Source organism: Artibeus jamaicensis, unplaced genomic scaffold, assembly GCF_021234435.1.
Source record: "Artibeus jamaicensis isolate MK-2021 breed Jamaican fruit bat unplaced genomic scaffold, CSHL_Jam_final contig_426, whole genome shotgun sequence".
Taxonomy (NCBI): domain Eukaryota; kingdom Metazoa; phylum Chordata; class Mammalia; order Chiroptera; family Phyllostomidae; genus Artibeus; species Artibeus jamaicensis.
In genome coordinates, this window is record NW_026521826.1 from 14,716,566 (window position 1) to 14,732,703 (window position 16,138).

The 16,138-nt window shown below is 38.3% G+C and overlaps 1 protein-coding gene across 14 annotated transcripts in view; it reads right to left on the reverse strand.

Moving 5' to 3' along the window:
• Nucleotides 1-546: 546 nt before the first annotated feature.
• ZMYND11 (zinc finger MYND-type containing 11) overlaps nt 547-16,138 on the reverse strand; it is a 147,460-nt gene continuing 131,868 nt past the window's right edge. For all 14 annotated transcript variants that reach the window (XM_053665854.1, XM_037156312.2, XM_037156357.2 and 11 more), the window contains 5 exons: nt 15,930-16,137; nt 15,457-15,525; nt 14,354-14,626; nt 13,853-14,038; nt 547-2,823 (listed from right to left, as the gene is read on the reverse strand). In XM_053665854.1, coding sequence (XP_053521829.1) covers nt 2,701-2,823; nt 13,853-14,038; nt 14,354-14,626; nt 15,457-15,525; nt 15,930-16,137 — 859 coding nt within the window. In that variant the 3' untranslated portion in view covers nt 547-2,700. The remainder of the gene's footprint in view (nt 2,824-13,852; nt 14,039-14,353; nt 14,627-15,456; nt 15,526-15,929; nt 16,138) is intronic.

The window sequence follows — 16,138 nt, forward strand, 5'->3', positions numbered from 1 at the left end:
CAACACTGGGAACTTGTTGGCGATGCAAGTGTGGTGTTCAGACCAACGTTTAGCAAGCTCTTCTGTGATCGTGATGTCAGAAGTTCCAGAACTAGGTATGGAAGGCACAAGGAGGGCCAGGCCACTTCCTGCATGGTCAGGAGGGCGAGACTGGCCTGACTTGACACTGGTTCTTGTATACTGGTTGGAGAAATGGAGTGACACAGGGAGAGATGACGAATTTAATTCTAGATGTACTGAAATTGATACTATTGACAAATTTTAAGTGTTTATGGAGTAATTTTCTATCTATATGTTCAGCCTACTGTAAGGGTTAAGAAAACAGGCTGTGTAGTCATACAAACCTCAATTTTTAAAAAACTGGTAAAAGTATTTTGAGTCTTTGAAAACTACAGAAAGTGTAACATAAATATTTTAAGTGAGTAATTTTCCACACTTTTTACATAAATCAGTCACAAATGGATAACCCACTGTGTATGATCATCGTGTGCTACAGTTTGGTTTGGTATACTGGAGTGGACCAAATCAACAATGTATTAAAGCCAGTTTTCTTTTAAATACATTTATTAACCAATGTTAACACATTAAATGAATCTATATATTGCTAGTCAGAGCAGCTTACAAAATGCCAGAATGCATCATAGAACTGGACAGCCACAATGAATAATTACAATGTGCATAGTGGCTAAGCTCAACATCTTGATATAGCTTTATGATTTGCAGAAAATTTTTAATAATGATTCCTAAAACAATCAATTGTAATTTTACCTAAAACTTTTACAAAACCAGGCCACAATCTCTTTTTTTTAATTTTGTATTTTTTTAACACACAGTTTTCACACTGTAGTAACTTGGAAATGTGCAACCGTGTCAACGGAGACGAAAAAGCCAAAGTAACACGAATCTTACGTTCATGCAGCTATCAGTAAATAGTACACACTCTGGAATGGTTTTACACCGAAAGTATTTCCACAATAACTTGCTCTCATAGGGGTGGATCGAAGTTTTAAAACTGGAAAAACGATCAAGGGAAGGTTAAGTGTTCTTGGTTACAATATCTCAACCAGACCACGACACCGTGGCAACGCTGACTAATGACACAGCAACAGGGAGGGCCCGAGATGCTCAGCTGCTGTGCAGTTCAGGCGTGGTGTTGGAACAGGGCTGCGGGCGGGCAGTTCTCACAAGCCATGGGGCACTGCTGGGCAGCAGCTTGTCGATTAACTTGTGTCACCGCCATCTGCAACAGCACCAGGACTGGGTGGGTGATTATTTCACAGAAGACTTAAGTTATATTTTCATCTTTAGAGTGACCCTGACAAACCTAGAGAAAACTTTTTAAAAGGTTTTTCTCCTGATTTTTTCACTTCCGTTGTGTGTAATTGCTTTAATAAATATCAAAGGTCTAAATAAATATTTACAAATTATTTCTCTAACCTTAAAAAATAACTAAATGATAAATGGGAATTTGACTTGGTCTAAGATCAGTCTTTGAAAAAACATAAATTGTGAGATTTTTTCTTAAAAAAAAGTAATTTTTCTGGCTGTATTTAATATATCTATGTATAAAAAATCATTATTCAACTATCGATCCATTCCTATTGGTAATGCTTCTTCATCCAGACATTCCGCAAAATACAGACTTTTTACAAACCACGGCATCTTTAATACAAGAAAATTAACATGCATTATTCTTCATTCTGTGTACAGTGATGGGGTTCATTAGTAGGCAATGACCCATTACCACAAACATAACGGCTTCTGTGAAACTTAAGTGCTTTCTTTCCTTTTAGCATTAACTTACAATATATGAGGTGACACCAGATAATAGGCAATCCATATTTGGGGAGGGAAGGGAAGCATTAAATAAATTTGTATGCCTCATCTATAATTTCATGTATGGATTAAGGTAGTTTTTGGCTTATTTTTATTTTGTTACAAGCACTCATGTTAGGACAAAGATGAAATGTGCAAACTTTAAAATTTAAATATTCATTTTCTCTAAGATCCAGCTCAGTAAAAGATTACCCCAGTTCCCTGCAATTTTAAACTACAAGATCAAAGCTAATAATTTGTTATAAAAGTTATATATTGAAAAGAAATAATGAAAAACACAATTGGGAAATATTTAAGAAAAAATATGCAGGACTAGCACCTGCTGTGTCAACCCTGTTCCCTAAATTCAATCATATACCCACTGGCATGACCAATAGATAATGCCTTTAAACAGTAAATTAAGCTGAACAAAACCAGCTCAACAAGGTTAAGAAATAAATTTCACATCAAGGTAGTATGTTTTATTTCTGAAACAGTTCTGTAGTTCTTACATTCAGATCTATTTTAAATGTGTATTTGTTAAACTCACTTTATTCACCTGCTGTTTTTTTAAAGATCTGTTGTTTAAAGTTTAAAATCTCTGTAAAACCTAAAAATGTTTTAAAATTTGCTGTAAATGCAACAAATTCTCAATTAAATTTTATTTAAAATAATACCCTCCACTGATGTTTCTTTTACACCCGAAAAACTCCAGAGGGACGTTAACAAAAGATTTAAACTACTGTGCAAAATCTCTTCACGAAAAGTGTTTAAAGGCTGGTGCAAAATGGGAAGCAAATTCTAAACAATTTTGGCTTCTTGGAAACAAAAACCGTTGTGTCTGAGAAGAGCAATCATCGGTGACTCTTCTGCAAGAACCCGCCTTCATCTTTTCCGGCGACAGGTGCGCTTGTGCTCGGCGTGCCAGTGCTCCTGCTGGCACTTAATGGAGCAGTAGGACGTGTTCCAGCAGCAGTGGTACATGGCCTCCTCCTCACAGTTGTAGCACTGCAGAAGGGAAATCATGAGCAGCGTTTAAACGTGAGACTGAATGCATAGGAAACTGGTTAAAATGCAGACTTTTAAAGTTGTCATTTTAAAGATCTTTCTGGCTCAGTCTTAAACTAACATCACCACCAAGAACATTAGAATATGTTTTATGTGCTCAGTAGAATGGCAGGGAACAATGGAATGACTAAGGCCGCGGTATATAGTCAGGTATCAGCAAATTGAAGCTTACCAGGCATAACAACTTGTTTTATTTCTACGGGGTCATTCCCATCAGCACACAAACATGAACAATTTCTATTTCCCTACAGAGGTCTTGAGAGGAAACTGGAAAGATGACAAAACAGCAATCTGTCTCCACACCTGGACAACAACTACACTGGTGGAATCTGTCCGAAGTAACTATTTTGGAACTCTGCAGTCTACTGGAGGACCACAACTTCCAGGGGAAAACTTGGACAGTAAGTTGCAGTTAATTTTGGTCAGTTTCAGTTGGCTGGGGAGCAGCTACCCACCACCAAATAGGGAAGCCACAGGGGACAAACAGGACCCTGCCCCCAAAGTATCAGAACTGTGCTGGCTGCTACTTCTAATCACAGAAATACACACAGATGGGGTTGGCCAATGATGTCTCTCATTGTTACAAGCCCCTTCCACTCCAGATGAAGTGACCTCAATGAAAGTTAAAAAGGCCAGTGCCCTTTATTTTCCCCTTTTGGGAGCCAGAAATTAAAAATTAGGACATTCAAATCCAACTGCATATACAGGGACTATTAGTGAATGTGCATGCCCTGGCTTGGAAAAGGCCTGGGATACATGTACAGTTCAGGCTGCTTGTTCACACAGCCAACAACAAACCCTGAAGAAAGGGAGAAAGACAGTTTCAGAGTTACCATTATATTAGATTCAAATATCCAGTATTCAATTTAAAAAAATCACAAGGCTTACAAACTGAAAAATCAACAGAAACTGTCCCTAAAAAGGTCCCAATGAAAGACATATTAGACAAAGACTTTAAAACAATTATTACAGACACTCAAAGAACTAATGGAAGATGTGGAAAAAGCCATCAAAATGATGTGTAGACAAAATAGAAATATCATTTTAAAAAAACAGAAAATGTGGAACTGGAAAGTCCATTTACTGAAGTGAAAACTTCACTAGAGGGATTCAAAAGATTTGAGGAAGCACAAGACAGGACAATGGAATTAGCAAGTATGGGAAAGAAAAAGACTGAAGGAAAGTCAATAAAGCCTATGAGACTTTGGGGCACAACACCAAGATACACGTTTTTGGGTTCCTTAGAAAGGGGCGTGGAGAATATTTGAAGGAATAATGCCAGTTGACTTCCAGTCAAGATGGCAGTGTAGGCAGACATGGCTCCCCTCTTCACACAGCCACATCAAAATTTTAACTCAAATATAGAATGATCACTGAGAACCGTCAGATACCGACTTCAATGGAAGTCTCACAACTACAGAATTAAGGAAACCACATCCATCCAGACTGCTAGGAAGGGTGGAGATGCAAAATGGGCTGTTCCCACATCCACACGTGGTAGATAAAAATTTGAGAGGGATATCTCAGGAGCAAAGAGTACCAGCCCAACCCCAGGCCCTCCCAGGCCAGGATTCCCGTGCCAGAAAGATAAGGCCCCACAACTTCTGGCTGTAAAAACCAGCAGAATTGAGTCGAGGGAAGAAACTTAGTCCCAAGCAGTTGTTCCTAAAGAACCCACACACGGACTCACTCCCTCTGAGCTCCAGCACCAGGGGAGAGGCTTCAAAGGCACCAGTGACATACAGGGAGGAACTTAAAGAGTCTGGCATCAAGGCAAGAGCTGGGGGACAGCTCTCTCTCAGAAAGGTGGGCAGAGGCCACTGTCCCCTTCTGAGCCCTCTCCCCACAGAGCCACCAGGCAGGGCCATATCTGAGACTGCATCAACCTGGCTAACTGTTTGCCTGTCCTGGAGAGCCCAAGACCCTGTCCCACCCAACTTACAGGCCACCAAGCTGTTAACCGTGAGTTTTCCACATGAATGTCTGGTCTTGGCCCATGCTTCACAACTTCCTAAATCCTATCAACCAAGCAACAGCTGGCTTCAGTGAGCCCCACAGCATCTGTTTCTCTTGCTAAGTGGCCACAGGCCCAGCACTAGCAGCAGCCTGCCTAGATTCACAGCTTGGCTTCATCTGGGAATCTCCACACCCAGCACAAGTAGCAGCCGTCTCAGATTACTTTATAAGTTAGACAGGGTGGCCCTGGCAAAACACAGATGGGGACTGACCTTGGCCTGCACCATCCGAGAAACCCCAAGGGCAGCTCACCCACTGGGCAGCTACAGACCACATACGTATGTAAGCAATCAAAAACAAAACTGAAAAATCCACAAAATTTTGGAAATTAAACACATACTTCTGAATAACCAATTAATCAAAGAAGAAATAACAAGGGAAATTAGAAAACACAACATACCAGAAGAAATAACAAGGGAAATTAGAAAACACAACATACCAGAATTTAAGAGACACAGCAATGCAGTGTTCAGAAGGAATTTTTTAGTTACAAATACCCACCCCTTAAGAAAAAGATCTCAAATCAGTAACTAAAATTTCATCTTAATGAATTATGAGAAACAAACTCAAAGCCAGCAGAAGGAGGGAAATGACAATAAACATTAGAGCAGAGAGGAAATAGAGAACAGAAATACAGAGAAAAAAACTAATGAAATAAAGTTGGTTGTTCAAAAAGGCCAACAAAACTGACAAACCTGTAGCTAGATGGACTATGAAAAAGGACTTTACAAAATCAGAAATAAAAGTGAAGACCTTACTACTGATTGCATATAAATCAGAAAGGATTATAACAATGCTTTATTAACAATTACAACAAATTGGGTAAGCTAGATAAAATGGACAAATTCCTAGAAACAAAACCCACCAAGACTAAATCACAAAACAGAAAATCTGAAGAAACCAGTAACTAGTAAGGAAATTTAATTATTAATTAACAAAAATCTCCCAATAAAAAAGAGCTCTGGACCTCATGTCTTCTCTAGTAAATTCTAACAAATTCTTAAAGAGTAACTAAACCAATTTTTGTCAAACTTTTCCAAAAATTAAATAGGAGGAAAAACTTCTGAACCTCATCAGACAGACAAAAAAACAGCCCTACAGATCAGGCCTGATCAACACTGGGATAAATTCCTCAACAAAAGCAAGCAAATGGATTTCAGCTGCTGTATCTGAAAAGATGCACCGTGACAACGGGTTATACAATCCTGTAAATACGCAGATGGTTCAAAGGAAAATTAATGTAAATAGACCACATTAATGTGATGAAGAAAAACAGCACATGATCATCCAATTAACGGTCAAAAGAAATAGCATCTGACAAATTCAATACCTTTCATGCTAAAGACATGAAACAAAACAGGAACAAAAGGAAACTACCTCCACATAATAAAAGCCACATGAAAAACCCACTGTGAACATCAAACTAAATGGTGAAAGACAAACTTTTCCCTCTAAATCGGGAACATGACAAGGATGCCCACTTTTTACTTCCATTCAACAGAGTAATGTTCTAGCCAGAGCAATCTGGCAAACAAGTAAAAGCCCTCCAAAAATTGAAAAGGAAAAAGTAAAATTATCTCCCTTTGCATGTGGTATGATCTAGGATGTAGAAAATCAAGATTCCAGAACAAAGCTGTTAGATCTAATTAATGAATTCAACAAAGTGTAGCAGGATACAAAAATCAACTCACTAAAATTACTTTCATTTCTTCATACAACCCATGAACAATCTCATAAAAAAATTATGAAAACAATTCTATTTGAAATAGCTCAAAGAAAGAATAAAATACTTACAAATTAACCAAGGAGGTGAAAGACTTGTACAATGAAAACTAAAAAATATTGCTGAAAGAAATGAAAGAAGACATAAATAAATGGAAATATATCCCGTGTTCACAGGTTTAAAAGACTTCAAATTGTTAAGACGTCAATACTAACAGAGAGAGATCTATACATTCAGTGCCAATTCCTATCAAAATTTCAATGGCATTTTTAGTAGAAAGAAAAGCCCATCCTAATATTCCACATGGGATCTCGAGGGGCCTTGAAGAGTCAAACAACCATGAAAAAAGAAGAGCAAATGTGGAGGACTCCCACTTACTGATTTCAATAGTTACTACAAAGTTACACCACCAAAATTGTGTGGCACTGGCACAAAGATAAAACACAGACCAGTGGAACAGAATACAGCACCCAGAAATAAACACTTACATTTTTGGTTAAATGATTTTTGCCTTTCACACGCCCCCTACTGGGGACCTGGCCCTCAACATAGGCATGTACCCTAACTGGGAACTGAACCTGTGACTCTTTGGTTCACAGCCCATGCTTAATCCATGGAGCTACACTGGGCATGGCTGGTTAAATGATTTTTAATGAGGGCACCAAGACCATTTAATGGGGATCAGTCTTTTAACAAATAGTGCTGGAAAGAAACAATCCTTATTTAACACCCTGTAAAAAATTAACAGTTAATCCCAAGGCGGCAGTGTAGTCAGACATGGCTCGCCTCTTCACATAACCACGTCAAAAATTACAAAACAACCATCACTCAGAACTGTCAGAAATCAGGTTGAATGGAAGTGTGACAACTTAGAAAAACCACATCCATCCAGGCTGGTAGGAGGGGCACAGACATGGAAGGGGTGGTCCCACACCCACCTGTGGGGGATAAAGATTCAGGAGGGAATCTCAGGAGCAAGGAGTCCCAGCCCCCATGCCAAGCCCCCCAGCCCAGGGTTCCAGTGCCAGAAAGCTAAGTCCCCACAACTTCTGGCAGCAAAAACCAGCTGCAACCCTAAGAAGTTCCTCTTAACCCACAGAGAGACTCACTCCCTCCCTCCGAGCTCCAGTACCAGGGTGGCAGCTTGAAAGGAACCAGTGGTGCCCAGGGAGAAAAAAACTGAAGAGTCGGCCATCAAGGTAAGCTGAGGCAATTGTCCCTTTTCTAAATGCTCCTCACACAGAGCCAGCAAGCTGGTGCCATATCTGAGACTCCATCAATCTGGCTAACACTGTTAAACAAGCCTTGGAGATCCTCAGAGACTCTCTCCCACCCAATCAGGGGCCAACCCAAGCTGCTTTTTCCATGTGAATGGCTGATCTTAGCTCATGCTTCACAGATTCCTAAATTATTACAGAAGAGCCATGGGGATGTAAAGGAAATGGAGTAGCCAAAGAACTTATCTGCATGATTGGTGAAACTGAACAATGGTGTGGGAATTGTTTGAGTGGGTAGGGGTGCTAGGTGGAATGGAGCAAAGGGGGAAACATCAGGACAACCTTAATAGCATAATCAAAACAATGGATCAAGGATGTAAATGTCAGACCTAAGTAAGACAATAAAACATTCAGAAGAAAACATCAAATAGTAGCTTCACGACACCAGGTTTGTCAAAGATTTCTTGGATATGACACCAATGGTACAGGTAACAAAAGAGAAAATAGACAATCCTATTTTATGAAAATGATCCACAGAATGGGAGAAAATATTTGTAAATCATTTATCTGATAAGATTACTAGTCAGAATATTTAAAGAGCTCCTAACACTCAAAAGCAAAACTTGAATTCAAACATGGCCAAAGGACTTGAATAGATACTTATCAAAAAAGATACAAGAATGCCAATAAGCACATGGAAAGATCCTCAACACAACTGATCATGCACCTTCTACCCATTTGGATGGCTACCATAGCACTAAAATGCTGCAGCTCCTGTGGAAACACCATTGAGGTTAAAAAAAAAATAAAGATAGCATTACTGTATGACTCAGCAATCCCACCCAACAGAATTTAAAACCAGGGTCTCAGAGATCTGTACAGCCATGTTTATAGCAGCACTGTTCACAACAGTGAGTGGCATGTTAATGAAAAAGCAAAATGTGGTATGTACATACAAATGAAGTAATTTTTAGCCTTAAAGAGGAAGAAAATTCTGCAATATGCCACAACATGGATGAACCTTAACATTATGCTATGTGCCAAAGGACAAAATACTGTATGATTATACTTTTTAGAGGTACCTACAGTAGTCAGAATCATAGTGACAGAAAGTGGTTGGTGGTTGCCAGGAGCTTGAAGGAGGGAAAAGGAGGATTGTTTAACAGGTAGAGAACTTCAGTTTTACAAGGTGAGAAGACTTATGGATACAAATGGTGGTGATGCTTGCACAACAATGCAAGTTTATTTAATACCCCTGAACTGATTACTTAATGATTAAAATGGTACCTTTTGTGTATTTTACCATCAGCCCATTTTTCTGCTCCCCTTTACAAATTCCTTGAAAGAATGCACAAACTTGCTATTCTAAGGAGCTCCTTATATATTCTGATTTGGCCTTTCTTAAAATTACTTCAGTCTCTCAACTGTACTTCACCACTGAACATGCTATTATCAAGGGCACTTATGACCCGAAACCAGTGGTCAATTCTCAGCCCTTACCTTATTGGGCAATGTTGGGGTATATTTTGATTATCACAACTTTGGGGGACAGAGGGGAAGAAGTGCTACTAGCATCCAATGGGTAACAGGCCCAGGATGCTGTTAAACATCCTATAATTTTCAGGATAGCCCTGTCCCCCATGAATTTTTGGTCCAAATGTTAATAGTACTGAGGTTGAAAAAGAGGTCTAGACAAAGAGGAAGAGTGTATATAATTTAGACTGCTTGGACCTGAGAGAAGAAAATGATGGAAGAGTAAAAACTAAGATTTCAAGCTGAGTTGGTAAAAGAATGGTGATATCATTAACAGATACCCATAATGAAGATGAATGGGTAATGGCAAGGGAGACCGAGTTTTGGAAATAAGTACTTGAAAATGCATCCATATAAATATGTGAGTTCTAGAGAGAGACAGCTAGAAAGACAGGTATATACAGACTGATATAGATAGATGGCAGATATATACATATGGATTTGACAGTTGATATTAAGAGTCCTAGGGACAGGACCCAAAGACAAAAGCCTACATTTGGTACCTAAAATTGTACCCTCTGATCTTCTTCATTTCGTATTCTACGTTCTCTCATCACTGATCTTTTGAGGATTCTTGTGATCCGATTACGTCAGCATTGCAACTTCAGTATAGTTACTGTTAGAAAAATGTGGACAGCCTGTTTTAAGTTTTGGAAATGGTTGTATTAAGTCATATCTGTGTTTGAATATTGGGCCTATGTTAATTAGTCATGTGAGTTTGGACCAAATTTATTTAACTTCTATATCTTACTCATTTTAAAATAATTTAAACAGCACTTTCCTTTCTCCTAAATATCCTATTACCTTATTTATGCATTCACTCACATTTTATACCTCTTTTTTGTGGATATATTTAAAAGATATCTTTCTTACCAAGTTTCTCTTTTGTTTTGTATCTCATTTTAAACATACATTTTTTTGGTATCTGACATACCTACATACTTTCTGTCCTACAATATTGTAGCATCTCTTACAATAATGTCAAATTTAATTGTAATACAAGAGTAATTCTAAGTATTTTACTAATCTACTTGAAATGAAATGATGAGCAGAAGCAGCTTAGAAGGGTGAGTTCCAGCTCTACCAACCAGATTTTTAGTCACTTTTTTCCAGCTCGTAAGCCTCAAATTCCTCACCTAAAAAAATGGGTGTGAATCGAAGTGTACAGTATTGGCATAAAAACAAACACACAGACCAATGGAACAGAATAGAGAGCCCAGAAATAACTAATGCACACAGTCAATCAACTTAAGATAAAGAAGCCAAGAATATAAAATGGGGAAAGGGGAGTCTCTTTGATAAATAGTGTTAGAAAAACTGGGCAGCCATATGCAAAAAATTTAAATGAACCACTATCTTACACCATATAAAACAACACAAAATAGATTAAAGACCTGAATGTAAGACTGAAATGGTAAAATTACTAGAGGGAAATGGGTCAGCTCCTGGTCATCGATCTTGATGATTTTTTAAAATTTCTCATCCAAGCAAAAATAAACAAGCTGGGCACATTAAACTAAAAAGCTTCTGTACAGGGAACAAAACCATCAACAAAATGAAAAGGTAACCTGTGGAATAAAACAAAATATTTACATATCATATCTGATAAGGGTTTAATATCCAAAATGTATAAAGAAATCATATATGTAGATAAAAACTTAATAACCCAACTTAAAAATGGGGAAAAGACTTGAATAAACATTTCCCCAAAGAAGATATACTGATAGCCAACAGGTACATGAAAACCTGTTGCCCATCTCTAATCAAAGCCACAATGAGATTACCACCACACACAGGTTAGAATGGCAATTATCAAAAATTTATGGGAGTTCTGGTTAGGATGGAGCCGTAGGTAAACACAGTTCACCTCCTTGCACACCACAGCAAAAATCACAACCAAATTACAAAAACAACTATCACCCAGAAAATCAAGCTGTCTGGAAGTCTGACAACAAAGGAATTAAAGAAGTCACGTTCCTCTAGACAGGTAGGAGGGGCGGAGCTGCACAGAAATGTAGAACAGGCAGTCCCACACCCACATGAGATGGGTAAAAATCAGGAGGGATACCTCAGGAGCAAGGAATCCCAGCCCCACACCAGACCACCCAGCCCAGGGTTCCAATGCCAGGAAGATAAGTCCCCATAACTTCTGGCTGTAAAAACCAGTGAGGGTTGGGGTAGCGTCAGAAACTGGGATTCTCAGGTGTCTCCTCTTAAAGGGCCCACAATGGACTAAGGACTTAAGCAAATTTACTCCCTTTGAGCTCCAGCACCAGGGCAGCAGCTGGCAAAGTACCAGTGGCATAGGGGGAGAAACTGAACTGTCTGGCATCAGGGAATGTGCCGGGGGACAGCTTCCTCCTGGACAAAACTCCAGAGGCCAGGCAGTGGCACTGTCCCCTTTCTGAGTCCTCCCCCACCATACTGGAGACTCCATCAACCTGGTTCACATGGGTTGCCCCACTCTGACAATTACCTAAGGCTCCACCCCATCCAACTTACTAGTGAGCTTTTCTACAATAGGCCACACCACTAAGGGAATCAAAGCAGCTCCACCTAATACATAGAAACAAACAGGGAGGCTGCCAAAATGAGGAGACACAGAAGATAGGCCCAAATGAAAAGAACAAAACTTGAGGGGAAAAAAAACTAAACAAAATGGAGATAAGCAATCTATCAGATACAGAGTTCAAAACACTGGTTATAAGGATGCTCAAGGAACTCATTGGGTACTTTAACAGGATAAGAAATGAAGGTTACACTAAGTGAAATAAAGAAAAATCTATAGGGAATCAACAATGGAGTGGATGAAGCCAAGAATTAAGCCAATGATTTGGAATATAAGGAAGAAAAAAAACATTCAATCAGAACTGCAAGGAAAAAAAAAAACCCAAACCAAGGCTAGCCTGGCTAAGGAGGACAACTTGAAATGTACCAACATCTGAATCATAAGGGTACCAGAGGAGAAGTGAAAGAGCAAGAAATTAAAAATTTTTTGAAAAAATAAGAAAACTTCCCTAATTTGGTGAGGGAAATGGACATACAAGTCCAGGAAGCACAGTGTCAAAACAAGTTGGACAAAAAGAGTACCACACCAAGGCACATCATAATTAAAATGCCAAAGGTTATTAACTTCTTTGAAGTCTAATGTTCACTTTCTGGCTTTCTCTTGTCTTTGCAAGAAGGTAGACACAAACATGGTGTTGGGATACTGTGCTTATTTTATCTTGAGCACAACTTAATTTCCATCTAATGGTATTTATTTCATGTTTTTCCTACCAACTTATTTTCATAGATTCTTCTAAATTATATGCTAAATTTCCCTCTTCCTTCTTGACCAAACTTTATAACAATTTTTATGTTTACCTCCCTAATGAAACGTTTAGTTTTACATGTATTTAAAAATTTTATTTTTTTTCAAAATAGTTCATTTTTATTGTATTTTTTCCATTATCATTTATTCCTCCTGTTTCCTCCTCCACCTCCCTGCTCCTCCCATAAAGACTCTTCCTCAAACACAGTCTGGGTCAAATGAAGTACCACTAGACTCTGTACAGTGACTCATTAAAATTAAAACCAAGTTATGAGCTTTGGGGAGCAAAACTTCTGTTCCCTGCAGATTATCTGAGATCTGTGGAGAATGTATGTGCTCAGAAGTTTGTAATCTAGGTGGGAGACAAAAATCACAAATAGAACACAAAGGAAAATGAACTATTTCTTAGATTCTAACTGTAGTTAGAAACCAGTGAGATGTTACTATTATAAAGTAAAAACAATTAACTTCTTTAAAAGACTCTAACATATAAATGTGAAGTGCAGTAAATTCTGAAAATCCTTCATTTGTTACTGTGATATATACATTTATAATTTCACAATTTAAATATTAGCTATAAGGAGCTACCAGGCAAAAATCAAAGCTGGCAAATTTATCCAAACAAAATACTTGCATACATAGAGAAGTTATATAAATTAATTATACTACATGTTATTAACTAAAGTATCATAATTTCAATTTAACAAGATAATCCTAAACAATACTCACTACTGTGGGATCTGGAGTTGAGAAATTCATAGGATTTTTTTTAATCCTCACCTGAGGACATGTTTCCATTGATTTTAGAGACAGAAGAAGGGAAGAGAAAACCATACTGATGAGAGAAACAAACACTGACTGGCTGACTCTTGTACACACCCCAACCAAGATCAAACCCACAACCTAGTTTTGTGTCTTGACTGGGAATCAAACTGGCAACCTTTTGGTACACAATACAACACTCCAACCAACTGAGCCATGCAGTAAGGACAAGAAATTATAAGATTTGAAATGAAACTTTAAAAATTAATTAAAGCTGACAATTTCACATTTGACCTCACTCATGGATAATATCCGCATATGCCACATGTATCTTTCTGATTTGATTTTCATCATATCTGTGGTACATTTTTGAATAATCAGATGCTGAAATGTATTGGTATTTACCCACTGCTTCTTCTTGGTCTGAGAAATCAGTTGTTTGTGCTGTGTTGCTAGCTTCTTGATTTCCTCTACAAACTCTTCTTTACACTTTTCCTTTACTTGTTTACATTTTCTGTCCATCTCACCCTGCATGTTGGCGACAGCTTTATTTACAGCTTGTCTTTTTTCTTCTTCCATTTCAGAACGCAGCTGAAATGAAAAACAAGTTAACACACAGTATTTCAACTTAAAATTAAAGACCTTAATACATGGTTTCTACTTAAACAATATACCTTTTCCCTTTATATCACTGAGAGCTGTGGATATTTAGGCAAGAAAAGTACTATTGTTGATTAACATATTATAAGAGGTATTTTATTATACTTCCAGTTTGAGTGTAGTTCCAGTTTTAAAAAGTAGCTCCATGGTTGACACAAGAGTGAAAAAAGCTGAACTGTTACACAAAACAAATCACTCACCATGCCCAGGGGTAAGAGGGCAACATGTGCTAGTTGAGTTCCTTACCTTTTCCAGAGCTTCTCGGACAACTCTTTCAGTTTCTCGCTTGTGATCAGACTTCATTCGGTCTTTAAAGTCATTGAAAATTTTGGTGTATTTGTCGTGGCACATGCTTTGACACACTCCATCACTGGTGGTCTGGGTGCTTCGATGCAGCATTCTTGGTGAAGAGGCACTTAACTTCTTGGTCTGCGTTGACACTGAAACTTTTTCAATTGGCTGAGGCATTGTGGGGATTTCCTGGCTAGAACTGACTGCTTCAGTTTCAGGCTCTGGTTCCTAAAGGTAATGAAAGTGCTTCAATGTAAAACAAAACCATTAACTCACTAGGTTCAAGAATAAGCTCTATCAATATAACAGTGATATACATAAATGGCCATATTAAGAAACTATTTTTAAAAACCCATGTAATTAAATGGTAAATTCTATTAGGTGTATTTTACCACAATTAAAAATAAACAAAAATAATGATAAAGAAAACACGTGCAATTAATAGCTACAAAAATTCCAAACAGTAACTTCATCTATACTTTCTTATGTATTAAATACCATAGCTTTTGCATTTAAAAGACTAAACAAAAAATTATCATACAAAGTCATTATCAATTTATACTCACTTTTTTGGACCAGATTCATTAACAAATTCCCTAAAATTCTAAACCATTTTTCATATAACATGTGTTTAGATTACACCCCTGTTTACACCTAGTTTTAAAACATGCATGGATTATACACTTTTAAGAGGCTTAACCATTGTTTTCTCCAGTTTTAAAATGATGGTCTAAGTGACGTACTAGATAAACACCTTGTGTTTAATAATGCTATGAGAACATATCAGAGTTACGGGAAATGCCAAAATGCCCTCTGACTTGGCCAGACTTGGTCAGTGGTTGCTTAATTGAGGCAAAGACTCTTGGCACAAATGCATTACTCCAGTGATTGCACATAATGACAGAAAGACAAGAAGACTGGATTCAAACGTGGTTGGTATTATCTGACTGATGGCAATGCATTTCACAAGTACGCATCACAAGCAATTGTCTTGACCATAACTTTGAAAATATTTCCTGTGTCAATGCTACCTGGAAATTGCAAGGTGCACAACTTACTTCTTTTTTGGGTTCCACACTTTGATTACGTCGCCCTTTCTTTGCTCTTGGTTCTTGAGTGACCTTTAGCTGTGGGCATCATAAAAGAAAGAGCGTATTATTCCAGACACTATGAAGCACTTCTCTGCTGAAAATACTAGCCATGGACCCACCGGTAAGTAGTAATTTGGTCTGTTTCACAAAGCTACTGCTTACACATTACTGCTCTGACATGCAAGGCCTGAAGGAGCTAATGCACCTTCAGAAGGTGAGCAGTGCGCTTAAACTCTCTTCAGACTGGCAGGGTCAGATCAGGGTTGTGGGTGGCTTAGCTATGTGAATTGAGTTCGGTTTCTTTTGCAGAGCACTTTACAAATGTTTACATGAAAGTAAGAAAAAATGTCAGAATCTGCTCGACAGTGAGGAGTGGGCACTAATAATGTTCACATTTACAATAACAACTGATAGATTATTTCTGTGGGGACACCACACACCTGCTCGTTGCTGGTGGAGGAGATACTGGACTCAGCCTCCTCCTCCCCACGGTCTTCATTCTTAGACTTCCAAAATCTTCCTTCACGAAGAAAACGCTGATGCAGTTCCAGCTCATCACAAGCCTTTTTCCAGCCCATACTGCGCTTAACATGCAGCCGATGGACGTTGACTGTGATGTCCTGTATGTTTTCAGAAGGAATCCAAGCCC